At 32.2% G+C, this 22,250-nt stretch overlaps 1 protein-coding gene across 3 annotated transcripts in view; it reads left to right on the forward strand.

The window, feature by feature from the left end:
* Positions 1 to 4,363: 4,363 nt before the first annotated feature.
* The window catches only part of LOC118200484 (putative ATP-dependent RNA helicase DDX17), a 59,593-nt gene continuing 41,706 nt past the window's right edge, over positions 4,364 to 22,250 (forward strand). For all 3 annotated transcript variants that reach the window (XR_015043080.1, XR_015043079.1, XM_085824052.1), the window contains exons 1-2: positions 4,364 to 4,521; positions 17,532 to 17,706. Coding sequence is in view for 1 of the 3 variants with exons in the window: in XM_085824052.1 (XP_085680178.1) it covers positions 4,490 to 4,521; positions 17,532 to 17,706 (207 nt within the window). In the remaining 2 variants the exon portion in view is untranslated. The remainder of the gene's footprint in view (positions 4,522 to 17,531; positions 17,707 to 22,250) is intronic.

Consider the following 22,250-nt stretch of genomic DNA (forward strand, 5'->3'; position numbering starts at 1 on the left):
CAGCTCCTGGTTTTAATTTAATATGATATGTATATCCAGTTAAATTCCCAGTTCCTTTAAACAAATCTCAATATCCTTTTAAAAGTTCTGGTAACTTTTCATTAGAATCAGGATTTACTGTACAAATCCTTTGTATTAGGTTTAATTTTTGCAATGTAGGTAAACCTAAAATAGCTGGAACAGTTTTATCACATGCTACAACTTGAAATTCTATTTCATCCTTGTCCCCTTTCGATGTTTCACATAATAATTTACATTTTCCAACTATATCAATTGTAGTACCATTGTAATTATTTAAAGTGACTTTTGATTTAGTCAAACATTTCTCTCTTAAATTTAATTGTTTAAACTTAGGCAATGGTAGCACATTACACTGAGCTCCAGTATCCAACTTAACAAATAAATATTTAGGTATGTTTACTTTTAGTTTTTCAAACCATTCGGTTTTATTTTTAGAAAATGGATTTATATCTTCTACTGACCACAAAATATATTCATTACCATTATTATGTAACTCATGCTCTAAATTATTCTGTACAATATTAACATTTTTAAAAGTGCACATTTTAGAAAAGTGATTTTTCTTTTTACAGTACAAGCAAATCTTATTATAAGCAGGACAGTTGTATAACTTATGAAAAGTTCCACATTTTCTACATGGTTTTGGATTATTGTACTTATTTCCTTGATAGTTTGAAGAAGATTTAGTACTTTTTTGCTTTTGTTTTACATGAAAGTCTTTCTTACAAGGCTGACGTTTTTCCTCTGAAGGTCGAAATTTATTACGTTCTATTTTATTTTCTTCAGTTAAAGTTTTCAGCTAAAGTTCTGCTAATTCAGAAGCTTTACACATTTTAATACATTTCTCCAATGTTAACTGATCTTCCCTTAATAATCTATCTTTGAGATTTTTATTTAGAATTCCACTTACTATTCTATCCCTTATTAAACTATCTTTTAATTCTGCAAATCCACAGTTGCTACTTAATTTCTTTAAATCGGTTAAGAAATCATCAAACGATTCCCCTACATGTTGTGTTCGACAGAAAAATATATGTCTATCAACACTTTCGTTTGCTTTCGGTATGCAAAAATTTTCGAAAGCTTCAATTACTTTGTCAACATCCTTCTTATCTTCTTCACTTAAATTAAAAGTATTAATTTTTTCAAGTGCTTCTTCACCAATAATATGCAATAAAATAGCTACTTTAATTTCAGGTGATTTAGTAATACCACCAGACGCTAACATATAAATTTGGAATTTTTGTTTCCATTTCTTCCAATTTTCGCTTAAATTTCCTTCGAAACTTAGATTACTTGGTGGCTTTAATTCATCCATATTTAATTTAGGACTTTAAATAGTTTATATATACGTATTTTTAGCCACTTCCAATAAAAATAAACAACTCACTTACCAGCGATATAAGTTTCGATTTCACAGTAAACTACTTCCCATGATGTTTTTGTTTAGAACATCTTTACCGAGACTGCATGGTTCTTCAAAAAAGATTTTCTTTTTTAATCAACGACGGGCTGCGCCATGTGTTGTATTTTATATGTGTTGGGTACGTGCTCAGTGATGATTACAAGATGTACACAAACATCGTTTATTCTACATTACTCATCTACTATTCTATATTACAGTTATGGTTAAAGATAATAATAGATACAGTTACAGTTACATATATAACATCACGTGCTATCAATCTTATTTAATTTTACTTTATTTTTACGCAAAATTAAGTTCGTAAATTTTGTGCTTAGAGTTTTTACCGTTTTACCAAAGTAAAGATGTTTGTACAAGAAGTACGCGTGAAAAAATTGCGCGAAATGCGGTAAAAAGTGCTTTAATATTAAATCCTATTTGAAAAAAACTGTGACTTTCATAATCTCATCACTATACAAAGTATCATATTTAATAATTAAAAACAGTTATGTAATACAAACATTATAGGTTTCAATGTTAAAGTAAACCAGATCGTCTCTACTCTTTCTGTGGGGCATGTCGGTGACGCGCGCTCCGCCCACTGGGTTAGTCTATCTCTTATAAGGTACATGATGTACACACATATACATATGCTACATGAACACCTACATCCGTACATACAAGCATATGCAAATGTATTTCTGAATTAATCTCCCGAACACACTCTTTACGTATAAAAAATGCTTCTGTATGCAATTTTATAGAAATATTTAGCTACGCATGACAGAAAAGTTACACAAGGTTTTAAGATGATTTTTCAATTCCGTTTCATAAGAATGTGATTTTACTCCTTGCATGCATGATATTTTTTAAATCTGTTGATAAGAATTTCAATAAATTCTGATTATTTGTGTAAACTCCGTATCTGTATAAAATGGTCAAACATTAGCAATTTAAAACAAGAATAATATTCAGATATATTTACTTTATTTTATATAAAGTTTTAGACATGTATCAAAGAATGATAGTAATTAGTCATCAAACGAAATAACAAATGACTTTTTCTTGATATTCTAGTACTACACGGAAAAGTAATTCACCCTTCCTATAATCAACACAAATGTAAACAAACATCTCTTCACGACTGGTCGGAATGCGCAGAAATCACGAAAATGTCTCTGCGCAACTAGTCGTACGTTTAGCATTTTTACCATGTTTGAGCTAACCGTCCGACGTCGTACGGGTAGAGACAGCCATAAACAACGGCCATTTCATTATCGATGACATACGTCTGCCTATCGATAATAAAAGGAAAGTTTGTGCCATCTGAAAAAGCAATATTACCAGTATGATCCTGGCAATTAAGGCGTACACATATTGGTACAACTCTGATATACTCCCTAATTTCCCCAAATATGGCGATATGTGTTCTGCGCTAGTTTTTGGAGCAATTGCGTATTGTATGGCAACCCTGTTGACGTTGAAAAGTCTTTCGTTGGTTCGCGTCATGCTCTGTGTCTGTGAAGCTAGGGGGGGAAGATAAAACAGTGGAACTTGTTGAATTGAAGTTCGGCAAAAGGAAATATCGTCGTGGCCATCCTGTTGAGGGGCAGTGTGTATTTGGAGACGTGGAAAGAGGGTCTGAGAGATTATTTTTAGTGGCTGTGTATGATAGAAGTAGGGATTTGTGATTATTTGTTATTTTATTTATTTGTGAACCATAGTATGAATTTTCTGGATAGTGTGTCTGGCTGTCATATAAATACGATAGTGATTACGTGGCGGCATGTTAAAGGCGGTACAAAATTAGTATTTCTGCCGTTTCAAAAAGCATTAATTCATGGTAAGTGCATGTTATTTTATTCTTGTTCTTATTTTGTAGAATGTTATGTTCATTGTTTTTTTAGTATGAATTTCTGTCGTTGTTGTTGTTTTTTTAATTGTTTGAAATTTATTTTAGTTATTTTGTTTATTAGCACGTACCGTCTAAATTATGCATTTCGTAGATGTTTTTTAAAGTTGAAACAGAACGCAGTATACATGGTATTCTTTGAAATTTATTGTTGTTATGTTTATTTATTAAAGTGAGGTGTGTGTGCGTAGTTCGTAGATTCGTTCGTTGCCTAAATTGTGCAATTCGTAGATTTTTTTTAAAGTTTAAACAGGATGCTGTGTACATGGTATTCTTTGAAATTTATTGTTGTTATGTTAATTTATTAAAGCGAGGTGTGCCTAGTTCGTAGATTCGTTCGTTGCCTAGATTGTGCCATTCGTAGATTCGTACGTTGCCTAGATTGTGCCATTCGTAGATTTTTTTGTAAGTTAAAACATATCGCTGTGTACATGGACTCTTGTCAAATAATTTTGGTTAGAAATTTACGGTTTTGCTATCTAAATTTTTTGTTTCTGTTTCGGATTTTTAGCTTAAATTGTGTGTTCAAAACGTGGTTTTTGCATTCGCAAAAACCGTGTTTTTGGAGACATTTTAGACTTAAAGTTCGAAATGTAGACAAAAAATATAGATAGCAATATGGCAGCGTAGCGTTTGTCGCCAAAAATGTTTGGCGAGAAATTTGGTGACTTGAGGGCGCATATCAGAGTAGTTCCCACATATTTTTATGCAAATTATGTATTTCAAGAATAACGGTAAATTCAGCAAGTTTTGTATCATAGATTATTTTCTCCTCCACCATCTCGGTGTCCCGTTTTCGTCTGGTGAAAATACTGTCAGCCAAGTTTTAACATTAGCGGTTAATATTAATTTAATAAAATAAAATTGTTATGAAGAATGATCATTATTTTCAACCTATTTTTGAAGTATATTTTTCATAATTAGTTAGCAGATAGTTTTGCAAAGAAAATAATTTTTGGCCTCTACAATTTTGTTTTATAGAAAGCCAACTGCTAACAAGGTGATTGTGATACTACAACTTTCATCTGTCTTGCCGAACACGCAAGCAACCCTTTTACCTTTGGGACGAGTTGGTGTGAAGTCGTCCATTGTATTTCTAGTCTGAATTTTTCATTAATTTAATTACTTCTAAGCATCATAACGGCAAAAATATGAATCGTGGTCGATCATTTAATCGTGGAAAGTGAGTAATTTTATTTTTAATTGTATTATTTAAAGTTTTCCTTATAGTTCCTGCAATTTTTTTATGCTAGTTGTTACCTTTTATTTTTTGCGAAAAATTACTTTTGTATTATATTTAAGAATGGGAAAATATTAAAACGTCTACCGTTGTAATTTAATTTCCTTGTTGTTTTGTAGTATTTGTAAAGAATTTACGTTTAGTTTTACTGTATTTAGAAACATTTGTAGTTAAATAATATTTTGCCACGAGGCGTCCTTCTAGAAGCCGGCAACGCTGTTGTGTGCGTGTTCAAGTTCATTAAATGAACAATATTAACATTAAACATGTTAATTTAATTATATTTTTTAAAATTTTCTATCTATCTTTCTTTTTTTTTTAGGTATAATAAATGAATTTTTGTTCTAACCTTCGTATTTCTCAAAAATGTGTTTTTTAGATATATCAGGGCAAAAGCAGAAAACATGTGTTATAAATAATAAACGTGCTTTTTTATTTGTGAAATTTCTCGTTTAAAGTAAAGGTTTAAAGATAAACTTGAAACCAGGGAAATAACTATTAAATTTTAAAATTTATCTAGTCTTTTGTTAAGAAGAATTTACAGAACATGATGTCGATTTTATTAGTTCAAAAAATTGCTACAAGTATTTGCAGCTTAGAATTGTAAATTTAAATTCTCAAAGTCCTAAGGAATTATATGAGAATATGCAGCTTTTTAGTTATTTGGTATGTATGATCTATTTATAAGAATAAAAATTTTTTTGACACATTTCATAATTTGGAAACAGGAATGTATCCAAAGTTTTTAATTACAAATTCTTAGCTTTCTGAATATCAAAACTAGATGAAAGTTTGCTATATCTAATTGTAATCAATATGGTTCTAAAATGTTGCTGAAGAAAAAAGTTCAGATGCTTTTATGGTGTAGATTGACGTGATATATATTTTAGTTTATGCAAAATAAATTTTGAAAATATAAAAAGTAAAACACACTGTAAATTAAAGTACAGACAGGTCTAGAGGTAGTAAAAGAATGGTCAAAAGGAGTATCCTTGCTAAATAAAAAACTAGGAGGCCATATTTGGTCTGGCTAATTTTTGGAATAGTAAATTGCATTTATGATTGAAAGAATAAAATCCTTCCCGTTACTAATTCCAGTGTTCAGATTATTCATTTTTGAACAATTATAATGTTTCTGAATATTAGACATGGGGCAAAACCTCAGCTGAAAATGCATGTTGAGCTGAATTTAAAATTGCTGATTGACTGACTACCATATTATTAAAAAAAATTAATTTCTATGTACAGAAATATTTGAACCCTGTGTGTATGCATGGTCGCATTTTGCGACAGCTTCCCCCACTGAAACTGAAATTTTAAGTTATAAATAAAATACAGTAATAAAAACATTGTTTTCAGATGCATGTTAAATTTATATTCATAAGCATTAACTGTGCATTTTTTTGTCTGTTTTCTATTGTCTTACATAACAGTAGGTATTTTAAAAAGTATAATAAACTTTTCATGTTTCATGACAAGTGAAAAATTATTGAAACTTGCAAACCAAACAAGATCAACATAATACTGCAATTCAGGCATTTGTACATTTGTCACCCAAAATCACAGATTAAATTTCTTCATCGTTAAATTTATTTAAAAAAATATAAAAATTACTTCTAAAATTTATTTACTGTGAAGGCTCTTATTTTCACGAGGCTTCGAGTTTCGCGAAAATTTAAGCCTGGCGAAGTACTTTTTTTTTCTGCCTTAAATAATAATAAAAAATCAGAAATTTTTCACTTACCTAAAATGTAAGGATTTATTGCACAGTTACAAGCTTTTTCTTGATAACTTTCTTTCTTACAACTATTTTTTTAATAATGTACAAGTATATTTCTCGAATATAAAACAATAAAATTAATAAAAGGCAGCTCATTACCTTAGAATATTATTTATACCAGCTTCTTTGAAGCCATTCAAAATTATCTCAAGTTTGGCTTCAATACCGTTAAATACGCGCACAAGCCAAGAAGCGTGAATCGATTTTAGTCGTGATATTCCCAAGTCCACAGATTCTTTTTCCTCTAGAAATTGAAGCTCATTAGAATACCACTCAATGAACTCCTGAGCAAACGCTTGAACTCGCCATTTACAGTTAAGTCCGAAGGTTAGAGCTCTTCTGGGCTAATCTTTGGAATATGATAACAGGTAGTTTGGCGACATGACTTCATAATAAGTCACGGTGGAAGAAGCGACATTGTGAAGCATGTTAAGTCTAAAAAGCATGAAGTTAATGCTTCGGCTTCAACAACATCAAAGAAAGTGGATGATTTTTTTTCAAATTCTGCTACGAATTCGGGTGCCAATGTCATTTTGGCAGAGTGTTTGTTTACACAGTTTGAAGACTGCCAGTTTTGGAGAAGATAGACTTGATGTCCTTGTTGGTACTTTAAAAAGAATAAAAAGAGCTGATGGAACACCAAAATATGATAGACTAGCAAGTTTTATGTGCTATTCTCGTAATTCCACACAGTAATGCTGAGTGCGAGAGAGTCCTCAGTGTTGTGAAGAAAAACAAAACTATGTTTCCTTCTTCAATTTCACCAAAAACTCTAGAAAACATTTTAATTGCTAAATGTTATGAGGAAACTAATTGTTATGACAGGAAATTTTCCAAAGAATTTTTGGCTAAAGCCAAAAAATGCACTCTAAATTCATTGCAATAATATTTTGTGTAACATTAAGTTCTTGTTTTATGTTTCCTAGTAAATTTTTTAGTTACTACTTAATTGAGATTTACTAATGTAAGTACAATTTTCTTTTTTCTATTTGTATAAATTGTTATTTTTTTAATATCAAAGCATGATATTAATTCTTCTTGTTCGTCTGAATTTTGGAGAAATCTTCTGAATTTTTATCTTTAGAGGTTGGCAGGTATGATATAGTCAAGAGTGTGCGCAATGCCATTTTTGTGCAATTCTGGGATTTTTTTTAAGTGAAAATAGATCGACGTGTACATGGATGCTACTGTGTATGTGCAATTCGTAAAAACGTGGCTAGCAGTGGGCGATTCTGCACTTTGCCCCAATTTCGCACATAATCTTCGTCATGATTAAGCACTTTTGTTCCATAAATGTTCTAGCATAAGCGTAATTTGGCTAGCAGACTGTTGGAAAAAAATGTGGGAAATGTTGAGTAAAAAAAAAAAAAAAAATGCCTTTACTTCATGAAAACAAAATGGCGTCCAAACAAAAACTAGCAGGGTTGGTCACCGAAAGATCGCCAAGTTACCATAATCCAAAGATTAAACCTTTCCTGTGCAGGAAGCGGGCACAAAAATTGGAATAATATATCATCTTCTTAAGTTCAGTCAGAAAAAGATCTTGGTGTGCCTTAAAAATGTCAAACAATGCTACACCAGGTTGTTCTGGAACTATCCCGAGAAGCTCTTTCCTTGTCGTAATAAGGTACAAGAATATTCTCGATGTATCGAATCATTGTGTCAGTATTACTCCAGTACGAATCGATGTGCCACATGTCCCAGTCCACGGGAAATGTAAACTTTGGAGGACAGTTTTTTTTCCAGCGAACAACAATTGTGGTGGAAGTAGGTTTCCAGCAAGGGAACATGCTAACAAAACAGTCATCTCTCTTTTATCTTCCGTGCTAATTATAGACACTTGTTTTGAACTACGTTCTTCCAATGTGTAATTAGATGTAGGTACAAACTTTGCATTTGTCTGATCCAGGCATGAAATTTCGCGGAATTCTGCTTTTTTGAACATCACATGGGCTGTTTCTGAAATCGATGTAGAACCTTTGAGAAATCGCGACTGGCAAATGTGTGTGTGTGTGTGTGTGTGGGGGGGTAAACGGAGGACACGCCCTCTCCCTCTTTTCTTTGTAAAAAAAACTTTACATCATGTCAGAGATCGTGAAATACGTTGTTTTACATCAAGGCGAAGTAGGTGGGGCTTATGTGGAAAGATGGAACTAGATGCGTACGAATATTGAATTAAAGAAGAGCAAGCAACCATCAAGCGAGAGTTTGACTTCAATAATTTCAGCGATCGGTGCTGGCGCTATCTGTCAGACATACGGATAACCACTTGCATTCTCCAGTACACAAAATTCTATGTAAAAATGTAAGGAATACTCATAAACTGTACAAAGAAGAGCTAGAGATAGAAAAGGAGGAGCGAGGATCTAAGAAAAGCAATTAAACATTGCCGAAAATAAAGATGAAAATAAAAAAGTATCAATGGATTGTATAAAAGCTGCTGAAAAGAAATTAAAACTAGCTTTCAAACGGAAATTAGAAAAAAGTTGGCTGCAAAAGTAGCAAAAAAGAAAAAGCTTTTTCCCTAAAAAAATTTTAACAGTACATTAATTATGAAAGTTCTCCATCATGTCATGTATATTAAAAAGTGGTAGGTATCATTGACAAATATTTTTGTACAGCTCGGGTGCATATAAGTAGAGTTTGGTCATTCCAGCCTGTAAAATGTTTTATACATTGAAATATTTGATAGCATCACTGTTTATAGACTTTTGATGTATGAAAATGAAATTTTTAAAATTTTAGTCAGTAGCAAAATCATTGATGATACTTTAAAATTGTTTTCTAATTTGTGCCAATTTTATATGATTCAGTCACCAGCATGAGAGCTAGGACATGTGTTCAGATTTATTTACAAAGAGTAGGGAAAAGTTTAATCAATGAAGAATTCTGTCTTAAGCCTTCTGCAATGCAGTTTTCCTATTGTATACTCCTTCCAGACAAGTTGATGTGTTTTGGCTGACTTGGCTGAGATCAATCATTTTAAATAAAAATGAATATACAGGGTGATTCATGAAGAAGTTTACAGTTTCAGTGTACTGTAAATCAAGAACTATGTAAGCTATTATACATTACCCGTAACAGAATTGTATGGGATTATTTTTTGTTAGAGACAGTCCTGGATGTTCTGTGTGTCCTTAGTCACACATTGAGCCAGTAATCTTTCCTCTGAAACGCGTGTTAAGGTTAATGAAGTCCAGCGATAGCAGCTGTGATATGCTATTTCAGCTTTGTTAGATCAGTAGGAAGGGGAGGAAGGAATACTTTGTCCCTTTAAGTATCCCCATAGAAAGAAATCACAAGGTGTTAAATAAGGATTTCTGGGTGGCCATTGGGTAAGTGGTGTCTTCCAATCCATTGGTGAGGGAGATGTTTATCAAGGTAATCTCACACGTAGGCCAACCAGTGTGGTGGTGCATTATCCAATTGGAGAATGAAGTTGTCAATGTCATCCTGCAGCAGTGTCATCAACCAAAGAGTTGTCATATCCAAAAAAAATGGCTCTTATGACAGTTTCATCGTGAAAAAAGAAGGGATTAAACACTTTCTGAATACTGCACAGAACGCATTTACCTTAGGGAAGTGTTGCTCTGTGAATCTGGCATTCTCTGTTTCTCCAAAGTAAACATATACCTTCCCATTGACGTGAAATGTTGCTTCATTGATGAAAACTAAACGATCGGCCAAATTGTCATTTTCAAAACGAGACTGCTTATCAGCATAAAATTCAAAGTGCCTTTTTTTTGGCAAAGTCACTTGGATTTTACAACATGTGCACTTATGGAATAATTTTCCGCTTCTTTCTCAAAATTATCCAGAACAGTAGGCTGAGAAATCTGCACTTCACAACTCGCTTTCCGCTTTGATCTTCCCGGCGTTGCTAAATGGCGGTGCAAATTCTATCGCCGACTTCTTGTGATACAGTTGTTAGTCCAGGACTTTTGCGCTAACAGCCTATAGTTTTAAATTTTTCATGCCATTGATAGATAGATTTTTTAGTTAGCTTCTTTTCTGAATTGCGACAAAAGCGCCATTGCATAGCAATTGCGGATTCCACTTTGCTAAGTCTAACCCACAAAAGCCTTTTCCACTGCAGACGCTGCCATTTCAACTGACTAGTGACATGGTGTGCATGCTATTGTCTAAGCCAATTGCTTAGAAATAGAAAATCTATTTCTCATAATTTAATATTTCATGAATCTTTTAACAAATTTTTGATTAACAAACATGACAATTTCAAAGCGAGCAATGGTAACACTGTACGGGGGGATTTTATCTCCAGCGCGCGAGACCGTGTATCGGAAATTCTTAAGATTGCTGTTGAACTGAATTTTATGGTTAAAACTCTCCGAGTAATATGGGTTTAGTTGTGAAATTTCAAAGTTCCTCAAAATGTCATGAATAAGCAGTATTTTTTTATTTTAATTAAAAGACTACTCTCTCACTTTGTACCTTGATTTCTTTTCTTTCAATATACATCCAAACCGAAATCAGATACATTAAAAGCTAGCAGAAGTTTTCATGTGTAATGAATAAAGAAGCCAGCTTTCTGTATGGAATTTTCTGACCGTAAAACTGAGAGGTTTAAGTGTGGAGAACATTTAATAAAGGTAACGCAGAAAACGTTCGAAAAGCCCCTGGGCATAATGTAAAATTTGAAAGCTTTCAGATTTGTTTTATGTGTATTTACTCTCAGTAAAAAAGTTTTAATTGTTAGAAATATAAAATAAAGAACTTAATATTAATTTACAATAATAAGTGATTATTGTTATTTTTAATTGAAAACATTGTGACATCATAACCTTATCCCACCCATTTATGGCATTAACTTTCTAAAGCCGGCTGGTACAGCAGTTGTACCAGGAAAATGACTTTCTCTAACGCCGGCTATGGTACAACTGTAGTACCAGCTTTCCCTCCCTATTTTAGAGAATCGCCTATCTGTAGATCTCAGGGTGGTCCATTGTCGCTGCTCAGAATAGCCACTGGCTACGCATTATTTCCCTCTTCTAATCAGTTTGGCTACATTTTGGCAAAAACCGCAGGTTTCGTCTCGCGCCATACTTGAAAATCAAATAGAGGCCATCTCTAATTTTTTTAGTGCTGACTTTTGCTGTGATTAAAACGTCAGCGATTTTGCACGCTGTTTAAGCTTACCAGATTTAATGCTTTCTAATCATAGCAACTAAGAATAGATTCCTTTTTTAGATTTAATGCCCTTCTAGAAAATAGCTAAAGCCACTTTTATCGTTTACTTCCTTTTTATACTTATGAATAATAAGTTTTTATTTTGACTTTTTTTTTTTTTTTTTTTGGGCGGGGGAGTGCATAAAACCCTTAAGAACTTTTAAGTCTTTCAAAGTGCTTCTGTTATGTAGGCAATTTTGTCTGATTTATCAGGAGATAAATAAGAGAGAATTGTATGCATGATAGTTTTTGTGATTTTAATTCATTCAATGATTGCTTTCAATGATTTTCATTGATTGTAAATTAAATAAAATCAATTTATCTTCAGACCCTCTTTTAGGATGAAATCTGCCAAAAAGTATTTAAATATCAGTAAAGCTAACATTACTTCTGAATTGAATCAAAACATCAGTTACATTGTATTAAATTTCGGCCAGTTTTATTTGCTGAAATTCTTATACTCTTCAAGAGATAAAGGAAATTCAGACAAGTTAATAAAAAAAATATCTTTAAAAAAAGGTTGTTATTTTGTCTGTAATAAGGTGTATGTCAACTTACTATTAAATGTATGAGAAGTAGGATTGGATTACGGAAAAGCACGCAAACGCTATCTGCTTAAGGGGATGGATGCTTTCGTGTAAACCTTTTTAAGAGAAAATTGCTCGCATTTACGTTCGTGGTGGAAAACTCCACATGTAATCAACCTGTTCTTCGGTTTTGGTTGGATTAATTTTGTACGCTTCCTGAATTACATCAAAGCACACAACAATTACCTGTATAAGGGGAGGGATGCCTTCGCGGAGGACTTTCTAAGGGAAGCTTGTTTGCATTTACGTTACACAAAAACCATGAATCCAACCCTTTAGCCGGGATTCAAACCCAAGCAAGCTACAAGTGTTCAGCCACCTTTACCGCTCTACTGAAGAGCCCATAAAAAAATTGATAAAGTATTGAAATAACCGGTTTAATTTACTAACCTATATTTCTCGATCAACAGTACATAAATTACGCATATGAGGGGGATTATTTTGTGAATAAATAAACTGTATTGAACTTTTCTCCACTATTTCATATTACAATGGAATTATTGCATTTCAAAGTTATTTCTCATGTATTAATTTTGCTCCGTTCATGATTTTTATATTTTCAAAGAGAAAATTTCACACTTTAAATAAAAAAATGCACAAGATGATACTTTATGCAAAATTTGGCATAAACGGTTTTCTTAGTTTTGCTTTAAAAATATTCCAGGGTAATTGTTTTCATTACTGGAAGAAATATGAAAAACAGATCTACTACATTGTGTCAACACCCAATATGTCCTTATTCGTTGAAAATGAAATAGACTTGAACCTTTGGATATAATGATGGCTTTAGACGAGATTTCTACCTATGAAAAGAAATTGACGTATAATTAATTCTTCATAAACATTTAAAACTGTTCTGAAAAATACTTTTGATGATTGCATGTGTAGGTCACGAATTTTTTTTCTCTGCTAAAATAAACAAAAGCCAATTTTACAAAGAAAAATTCTCGTTTGCCTCCTTTACCTGATAGTCCAATGTAATATTTGTTAAAGTTAAATGATGAAAAGCAACCAATATATCTCGGATTTTCTGTTTTATATTATAATAACAAAATTATCGAAAAAAGCAGATTTAAAGCTCTGTTGTTATGTAAAGCTTTATTATTGCTGCAGGGGTGTTTGTGCTCCGGGGAAACCCTGGAATTCCGGGGATTTTGAACTTCGATACCCGGAAATTCCGGGAATCATCATTCAAAAGGAAGTAGGAATAATAATGAATTATTTATATTGATCTGGGTAATTTTGTTTGCTTTGAAAGCAGAAAATGCAAGGTCAGTGTGTGTGGTGAAAACTTTTCCTTTCTTTCTCCAAAGGCAGTGAGTGATAATGCGTGAAAAGGGGGAAAAAAACTTCTTTTTTGTTCTTTCCTTATTGCGAGTTATGATTCATTTCCCCAGTTCTCGGACATTCTCTTCTGGATTCTTTTCAGCAAGTAAGCACGGCAGAAAAAAAAGGGAGAGACTTCGTTCGACCAGAACGAATGTGCGATCACGCGACTCTGGGTTCAAAGGTTTTATCTCTCCTGACATGGCGTCAATAAGTAGAGAAGGGGGATTTGTCATTGATCGCTTCTCAACTTTTTTTTCTCCGCTGTGTAAAATTTTCGTTTCATTTATTGATGCACGTGTAAATTTTTCGTTTTGTTTATTGAAATATTTTTTTATTTATGTACGCAAGAGAATTTCACTATGAAATTTCTCGATATAAATAGTGATATTATACAATTAGAAGAAGGTGTCCGGAATGCATTTAGGTGAAATTGGATTGAACGGAGGGATGGTAATGGGGATACCATCGGCACATGGTGCAAGAAAATAAATGTTGCTGGACAAGCATATTGTGTTTTTTGTAACTCACTGCTGAAGTATGGTGGGGAAGGATTCAAGGCTTTCACAAATCATTCTAAAACTGTGACGCACATAAAATATTCAAAGTGCATTAGACATTCAATGACTTTAAGTAATTATGCTAATTCAAAAAATACTGATGACTTATTGGAGACTGATGCTCGGCCGTTGGATATAGTGACAAGAAAAGCATGCCAAGAGGTATTAATAACTTCGTTTATCGCCGAGAATTCTCTTTCTTTCAATGTAGCTCCCAATTTAATTGAACTCTGCAAACAGTTGAGCCGCGATCAGACGGCACTAAACTCGTTGGAAATGTCCAGGACTACTGCATGTTATAAGATAAAATAAATATAGGCTCGCAAAAACTATTAAGGAAAATATGCTCAAGAAAGTATACTGGCAATATTGGTGCAGTTTTATGACAACAATCAAAATGAAGTTGTAGTTCATCATTTTGCATCTCTAAAGATGGAATCTTGCAATTCAGAAGCTGTTTTTAAAGCAGTTGTTAATACTATTGAAGATAATAATATTCCATGGGCAAACTTAATTAGTGTATTAATGGACTTGTGTAACACCAAGCGTGGAAAAAAAAAAGGGTGTTGAAACCAGACTACGATCAAACAAAGCACCCCACTTATTAGATATCGATGGTGACGCATGTCACACAGCTAGTAACTGTGCAAAAAAATTTGCTTCATGTTTTGATAGATACTTAGAAGATTTGTTTGATGACATCTATTTTGATATGAAAAGCTGCAGTAAAAGAGAAAATTTTTTCAAAATCTGTGAATCCCTTGCGATTAAAAAACTTAAGCCCTTGAAGAGACCAGACCATAGGTGGGTGTACATTTTATGTGTTTTAGAAAGAATCAAAGATCTGTGGGATGCTCTTATTGCATTTTATTTTCGCTACTTGGATAAAACTGATAAAGGGGATTATTTTTCTTATGTTGAAACTGTATACAATAAAAGAAATATTTTTGCAGCTCAAAAAAAATTGTTGAAGGAGTGTATTCTTGCTTGCATTCCCAACAACTCACAAAGGATGCTTTAGCTCTGAAAAAAAGAATACTAAATGGGTTATTTGTTATGCAAAACAAAACTTGATTGCATATGGCATTATATTCAGCAGTATTACCAGAGTTCAACACATATATTAAATTATTTGAAACAAAAAAAACCAATGCTTCATTTAATACATTCCAGTATTTATAAATTGATGGCAAAATTTCTCTTTTTTTATGAAGCCAGAAAATATAGAGTGCACATCTTATAATGATTTATTAAAGGTTGATGTCACAAATCCAGAATTCCATCTACATAGCAAGTAATATTTACTGGTGAAAAGCTTCCACTCTCCTGAAGAAATTATCAAAAAATCATCCAATAGCAAAAGAATTCCAAATTTCTCTGATGAAAGCTTATACTAATACAGCACAGCATATGAAACAGAAATTACTCCTTAAAAATTCATATCTAATTAGTTTTACAGCATTAGATCCAGAGCTAAGAGGTAAAACCAGAACAATATTAGCTTTTGAAAAATTATCATCTTTTATGTCCCATATTTTTAGGGATAATGAAAAGTCAAAAGTAGAAGCTGAAATAAGGTTATACCAGAGTGATATTGATAACACCAAAGAAATGCTCTACACATCTGATGAAAGTGGAAATCAAGTAAAGTGTACAATTGATAAATATTGGTCTAAAGTTTTTAATTTAAAAGATGATTTCACAAATGATTATAAGTATTCTACATTGGCTAAATTGGTCAAAGCCTGCCTTAGCTGCTTCCATGGCCCATTAGTGGAAAGTGCATTCAACTTAATGGATACACTTGTCACTGACTATAGAACCTCTCTTAAGATTGATTCCCTAGATGCAGTGCAGACTATTAAATATGATTTAATGGCTTCTAAAGAAACCTCATGTGAAAAATATGGCTGAAAAAATCCACTGACTGATCCAATTCACAAAGATCTCTTACTGAATATGAACAGAAGTTGGAAAACATATCAAGAGGACTTAAAAACATGTATTTCAGATGAGTCACCTATAAAAGTCTCTGAAAAACCTTCTACATTAGCAGAAAAGCAAACTGCTTCTATCTCTGCATGTGCAATTCTCGAGGAAATTTCTTCAACTGTAAATGAGGAAAATAAAAGTCAGCCTTCCTGCAATTATGAAGTTCACCACAAAAGAAAGACAAGCCCACAAACATCAGAAAATAAAAAAAAGCAGCAGAAATTAGATAATTTTTTTTAAAGAATTAATTCAGGTAATTTAAAATATTTATATAAAATGTAGTAGTTTATTTTAATATTTACATAAAATGTAGTAGTTTATTTGAAAATTTATGGTTATTAATTTTGCAAAAAAAGTAATTCATTGAACTTTTATAATTAGGTCATTCAATACTTCATAATTGTAATTTTTCATTTCTCTCCCCCTTTTCTCGAAACTCCAAAATGTCGGTAGTAAGTCCGTAAAAGTTTCAGGGGATTGTTTGGGGTCCCACAAGCACTCCTGTTGCTGTAAGTTCATCTCAAAATCTAATTGTATTGAATCTCATTCTAATCATCTAATGGTAATAAATATTATTATTATTTCATTAAATTAGTCATTACCATTATTTTGTTAATGAAAATATGTTATTAAAAATCGCATTCCAGCCTGCAGACTTACAAAGCTAGTTCATATTTATATTTTGTAAAATTTTGTTCTTGTTTTCTAATTTCTAATACGAAAATACGTGAATATAAATGAAGAGTGAAAACAAAGTTAAAGAATTCACAAATTATTTAAGAGATTGATCAGAAATAGTATCTATAATAAAATATAAACATTGCATACATTTTGTTCTAAATAAATAGTGCACTGTATATGCATCCAGTACTGCATATTTATTTATGCACTATTTATTTAGAACTTCATTTAAATTAAAGCAAAATAATCATAAAAAAATCACAAATCTAGCAACCCTCTATACTATGGGACGTAAGCGACCGACAAACATGTAAATTTTACTGCATCCATGGAGGGGGAATAACGACTTTTCTCATTAGGAAAATGTCAAAGAGGGGGCAAAACTGTTTCCGATCACGCTCTGAAGGCTATATTATGAGAATTTTGGCCCAGTTTTAGAAGGTTAATAAGCTTTTGCCTTTCACATTTTAAGCTTAGTGGAATGGAAACGCGGTTTTTCTCTCCAAATGTTTTTGGCGATAAATTTTAGCCAACCTGGTGCTTCTGCACATCTGTTCCAAAAAGTCTGTACACATGAAAATTTTAATACCATTCTAAGGAAGTAATCGGATAATATAAATTTTCCTTAAAAGTTAATTTCATATTTCTCTCCATGTTTTTAGCAATAGCTTTTAGCCAAACCGGTGCTTCTGCACATCTGTTCCAAAAAGTGTTGGTACACATGAAATTTTTAATGCTAAGGAAGTAATCAGATAATATAAATTTATCTTAAAAGTTAATTTCATATTTTTCTATATGTATGCTTGCAGGCATTAAATAACTGTGCATATTTGTTTTCAGTGATTTCAGAGGTCGTAATAGTTTTAGAGGACGTGGTGGACAAAGAGGTGGAAACAGCTTTAAAGGGAAAATGCCTGGTGAAGGTCTAAAGAAAGCTAGGTATGATATGGAGACTATGGAAGCTGTTCAAAAGAATTTTTATTCTGAACATCCAAATATTACCAATCTCAGTGAAGTAAGTAATTTTTCTTCTTTAAGATTTTTTACTCGTCATGTGGGAATTATGGGGCTTGTTTTCTGAAATGTATGTATATTGATGCATGTAAGATTTTTAAAAAATCTTCAGGATAATTAAGCTGTGAAAAAGAAAGTGTGCATCTTTATTATGTTTAAATGATAAGTTCTTACAGATGTAGAGAAGTAATTAAAAATAATGTTGAATAAAATCTGCATATGTTGCTTTGTGTCATTTTACCTAGTGCAATACTGCGAGTTAAAAAAATCAAGTATTTGAACTCGGTAAATCTTAAGACTAACTCACACTTCCGCCTTTTACATTGATTATATTTATGTGCTACTTGTATAGGTGACTATCATATCTTAATATTTTCTATAGCCTTGAAAGTAAATTTTCTGGAGGCATCCAAAATATTGCTGGGTAGACTTTCATAGACTGCATCTGTGGTTCTTGAGTTATTTACACAATTCCTACATTTCTTTATGCAAAATTACCAAAATAAAAAAACAAATATTTAGAATTTCTACAATGAACAGAATTATTTATGCAGATAACATCCATCCTTGCAATTACTACTGAGGTACGCGAGTAACCCACGGCTACAAAAGTATTGATAATATTAGAAAAACTGCATTCGTAATTGAGATAAGTATATACAATTAATAGTGAGCATTAACAAGGAAAAGTAATATAGGTACATTATAATGGCTTAAGAAAGATCACGGTCCCAGCACAGACTACATGAATAACTTTATGAAATACAATACCCTATATATGTCTCTAATATGGGAAATTTGACTTACGAAACTTTTTTTTTTTTTTGAGATTATATAAATTATAAAAAAAAGATTAGCTTGTAAAACCATGAAAATCTTTATAGATATATAAAGAATGTGATATTTACTTTTAAAAAATCAATACTTAAAATAGTGTAAATAAAATACAAACTACAAATTAAATATACATACTTTTATTTTAACAAATACATGGCTTAAATAAAACTGTTTCACAGAAAAGAAAGAAAAAAAAAAAAGCTTTTATGAATAGAAAGTAAAAACTAGTAAAGATATAATGATGAAAGCCTCATTCAAACCTGCAAAAGTTCACTCAGATATAGTTTTGATTGGTTTTTTAAATTTTTTTTTGGGGGGGACAAACTATATATATGTATATATACTGTTTGTATGCAACAAAAAGTTAAGGCCTGTTTTCAAGTTTAGGTTTTTTTTTTTTTTTTTAAATTTAACTTCTACTAAAAATCTTAATACACACTTAATATAAATTAAAGAAAATTCTATAGTTATGATATATTTATTAAAATTTATAGTTATGTTGTTTATGGTTATTTATGGTTATTTATGTTGCTAAAAATAGTTTTAAAGGAAAAGGTTTTTAAAGAATCTTAAATTGAACAAATATTACTATGAAAGCAAAAACTCTGCAATCAAATATTGAGGTGATTAAGTTATAAATAGGTGGAACTTTTAAGTTTAGGTAATCTGTTGACATTGCAAGTTAATACCATTTTATTCCTTATACATATAATGTTTAGTAAGTTCGAATTCACTGCCACTTTATTCCTGCTTTACCAGATCATTCTTATGTATCAGCTTAACCTTCCAGCATGCGCGCCTTCCGCACCAACAAGAAAGGTTGCGCGTATTTCCTAGATACGCTATTATAAAAAATAAATTTTCCAGAGCAAAAATATTAAAATTATTTTGAAATGGTTAAATGTTAATAAGTACAATTGAGGTAAACAATATTAACTTTAAATTAAGGAAAATAAAATAAGTATAAAACACTAAAACAGTATAAAAAGGACTAAAGACTTACCAAAATAACTTGAAAGTAAAACAAAATTAAACTGCCAATATTTCAACTGAACTTTTATATTTTTAATAAGTGGAAAAGCACATTAAATGTTACATAAAAATTCAATTTCATAATCACTTCATTGCATCGCTGCAGTCTGAACAAATATGTTTACAGTGCTCTGGACAAATGAATTTCAATCAAATCTCACAGCTGAACCTCGTAATTCTAGTGCGCTTGTCATTTTGGCAGGGTTTGCATCTTTTTTTTCCCTGAAGTCATTTTTTCAACAACACCTAATTCTGATTTTCATTTCAACAATTTTAATTTTAGCTCACTTTGAAGAGGGGTAGGGCTTCTTCTTTCAAAGTTTTCCTTCATAAGAGCATTTGCTAGCTTTCGCAAATATTGCCTTCTAAGTAATTTTTCACTATTATTCGTTGAATGAATTATGTAGCTGTTGATTGCTGCTATATTCAGCATAGAGAAGAAAACTACAAGAGGCCAACGCCTGGTGTTCCTGGCAACATTGTACGAAGCACAGAGTTTGTCCACTGTATCCACACCTCCTTTGGTACAATTGTAAAATGTGATAATCTCGGGCTTTTTTTGCTCCTTGGTATCTTTATCTATTGCTACGTCATCATGAAGACTTGAAATCAATATAACGTTTCTGTAACGTTTTGGTACATAGGAGAGAAGTGTCATATTTTTTCTAAATCCAAAAAGACTCGTATTGGGTTCCCGAGTTTTCGTCAGCTTGAACTTATCCGGAATTTGAGGTTTATTTTTTTTCAAAGAACCTACAAATGACAATTTCTTTTCATCTAGATCTCGTACTAACTCAAAACTTGAAAACCAGTTGTCTGTGGTTACGTTTCTTCCAGTGTTATGAATAGGTTCTGTCAACCTTTATATACATCTTGTGGTTTGTTGCTTACGCAAAAAGGACCATCTGGCTGCGCTCCAGCATAAATTTCCATATTGTATGTGTAAAGCATACGAGCGTCTACCATGGCATAAATAAATTTTTATGCCATATTTATTCGGTTTTTTAGGAATGTATTGAATGAAACCACATCTTCCTCGAAATCCATCCAATTTCTCATCGATTGTGACATTCTCTCCAAGTGAATAGCACTTCTGGCAATTAGAGACAAACTTTTCAAAAATGTTTCTTATTGGAGCCAAGCGGTCGACTCCTTCGTTCTACTCTTGTGTTTATGTCATCAAACGGTAAAGCTTTTAATAAAAACAAAAATCTCTTCTTGTTCATTACTACTTTAAAATCATCCATTCTCCACAGTTCCTCAAGATTAACTCTTACCATGATAAATACCAGCTAAGTAAAGTAAGCCCAAAAGAGCTTTTATTTCTGCTCCATCCGTGTCTCTGCTGTCCCTTATACGAGAATAATTAGACCTCACAGAAGAAATAAACTTATTCGTATCTTCAGCAATGATTTCTATCGTACTATCGGTAAACAGGGTTCGTATGGTCCTTAAAAGTCCTTAAATTTTTCAAAAATGATTTTTGGTCCTTAAAAGTCCTTAATTTTGGTCAAAATGAATAAACGGTCCTTAATTTTGCTCATTTGACATTTCTTATCATTTCTAATAATTGCCATTATAAGTGTGAAATGCGATTTCTCATGAATATGGAATTAAAATTACACGGCTCTTAACCAATCTGTTGGCGGATTTGCGTTGCAAACGATAAAAAAACAATTAGCTACCCTAGGACGAAAGTATCGGGTGTCTGATTGGCTATTCACCCAATCTTTCAAAACAGGTGTTATCCATAAATTTATGCAGATTGTGATGAAAGCGTGAAGCCGGAAGTTCTTTAAGAGGCAAAAGTGATGATGAAGGTGCTCGAGGAAAAAAAGGGGGGGATTCTGAAAATATTTGCCAAAATTAGAACAATGCCAACCTGGAAGGCCGCAACCCCTCCGACGCCAATAGGAACCAGATGCCTGGAAAGTGCATTTTCAATAAACTGGCTTCCTCAAGCTGACTACAAAGACTGGATATTGATGGATGACAATCCTTATAAAGCTAAATGTGGTCTTTGTGAAACAAATTGAAATTTCTAGAATGGGAGAGTCAGCGCTGAAAATTCACATGATAGCTAAGTTTCGTTTTATCATTTCAATTTGTTTTTACATGGTTTTGCTTACCTTAATTTCTGTGTTTGTTTGAATTAAGCCATAAATTAATTTTTGATCACCTTCTATTCTACAGAGAAGAATCTGTGGAGTTTATTTCTCTTTTGCACATATATGTATGGGATATCAGGATTATGAGTTTATTTCCGCAGAGGGTCTGTTATCGATTTCGCGGGAAATCTATTGGCTCCATTTCAATTTTAGGTCGCCAAGGGCAAATTCGGTAACGCTAGCCGAAAAAAGTGAAGTTCGGAAATACGTTTTGAAGCTTCAATAGACAATTAAGTATTTGGTTTAATCCTATGCACAAGGTATCCGTTGCATAAAGAATTTGGCAACTTTATGATTAGCAGTAAACGGGACATACACGATGAGTAGTTAAACGGGTCATTTTCGTGTTGGCGATAATTTTCAAAATTGCACCGTATACTAGAATTTTATTAAGTATTTTTATAAAAGGAATACTGCTTTCAGAAGAATCTTATTGAATTTGATATCGCATCATTTATTCAAATAGTTGGTCGATATAAAATTTCATTGTGATAATGATTGAAATTAT

This window comes from Stegodyphus dumicola, chromosome 1 (genome assembly GCF_044657685.1).
Source record: "Stegodyphus dumicola isolate Sdum_Otavi_A_Nest chromosome 1, ASM4465768v1".
Taxonomy (NCBI): domain Eukaryota; kingdom Metazoa; phylum Arthropoda; class Arachnida; order Araneae; family Eresidae; genus Stegodyphus; species Stegodyphus dumicola.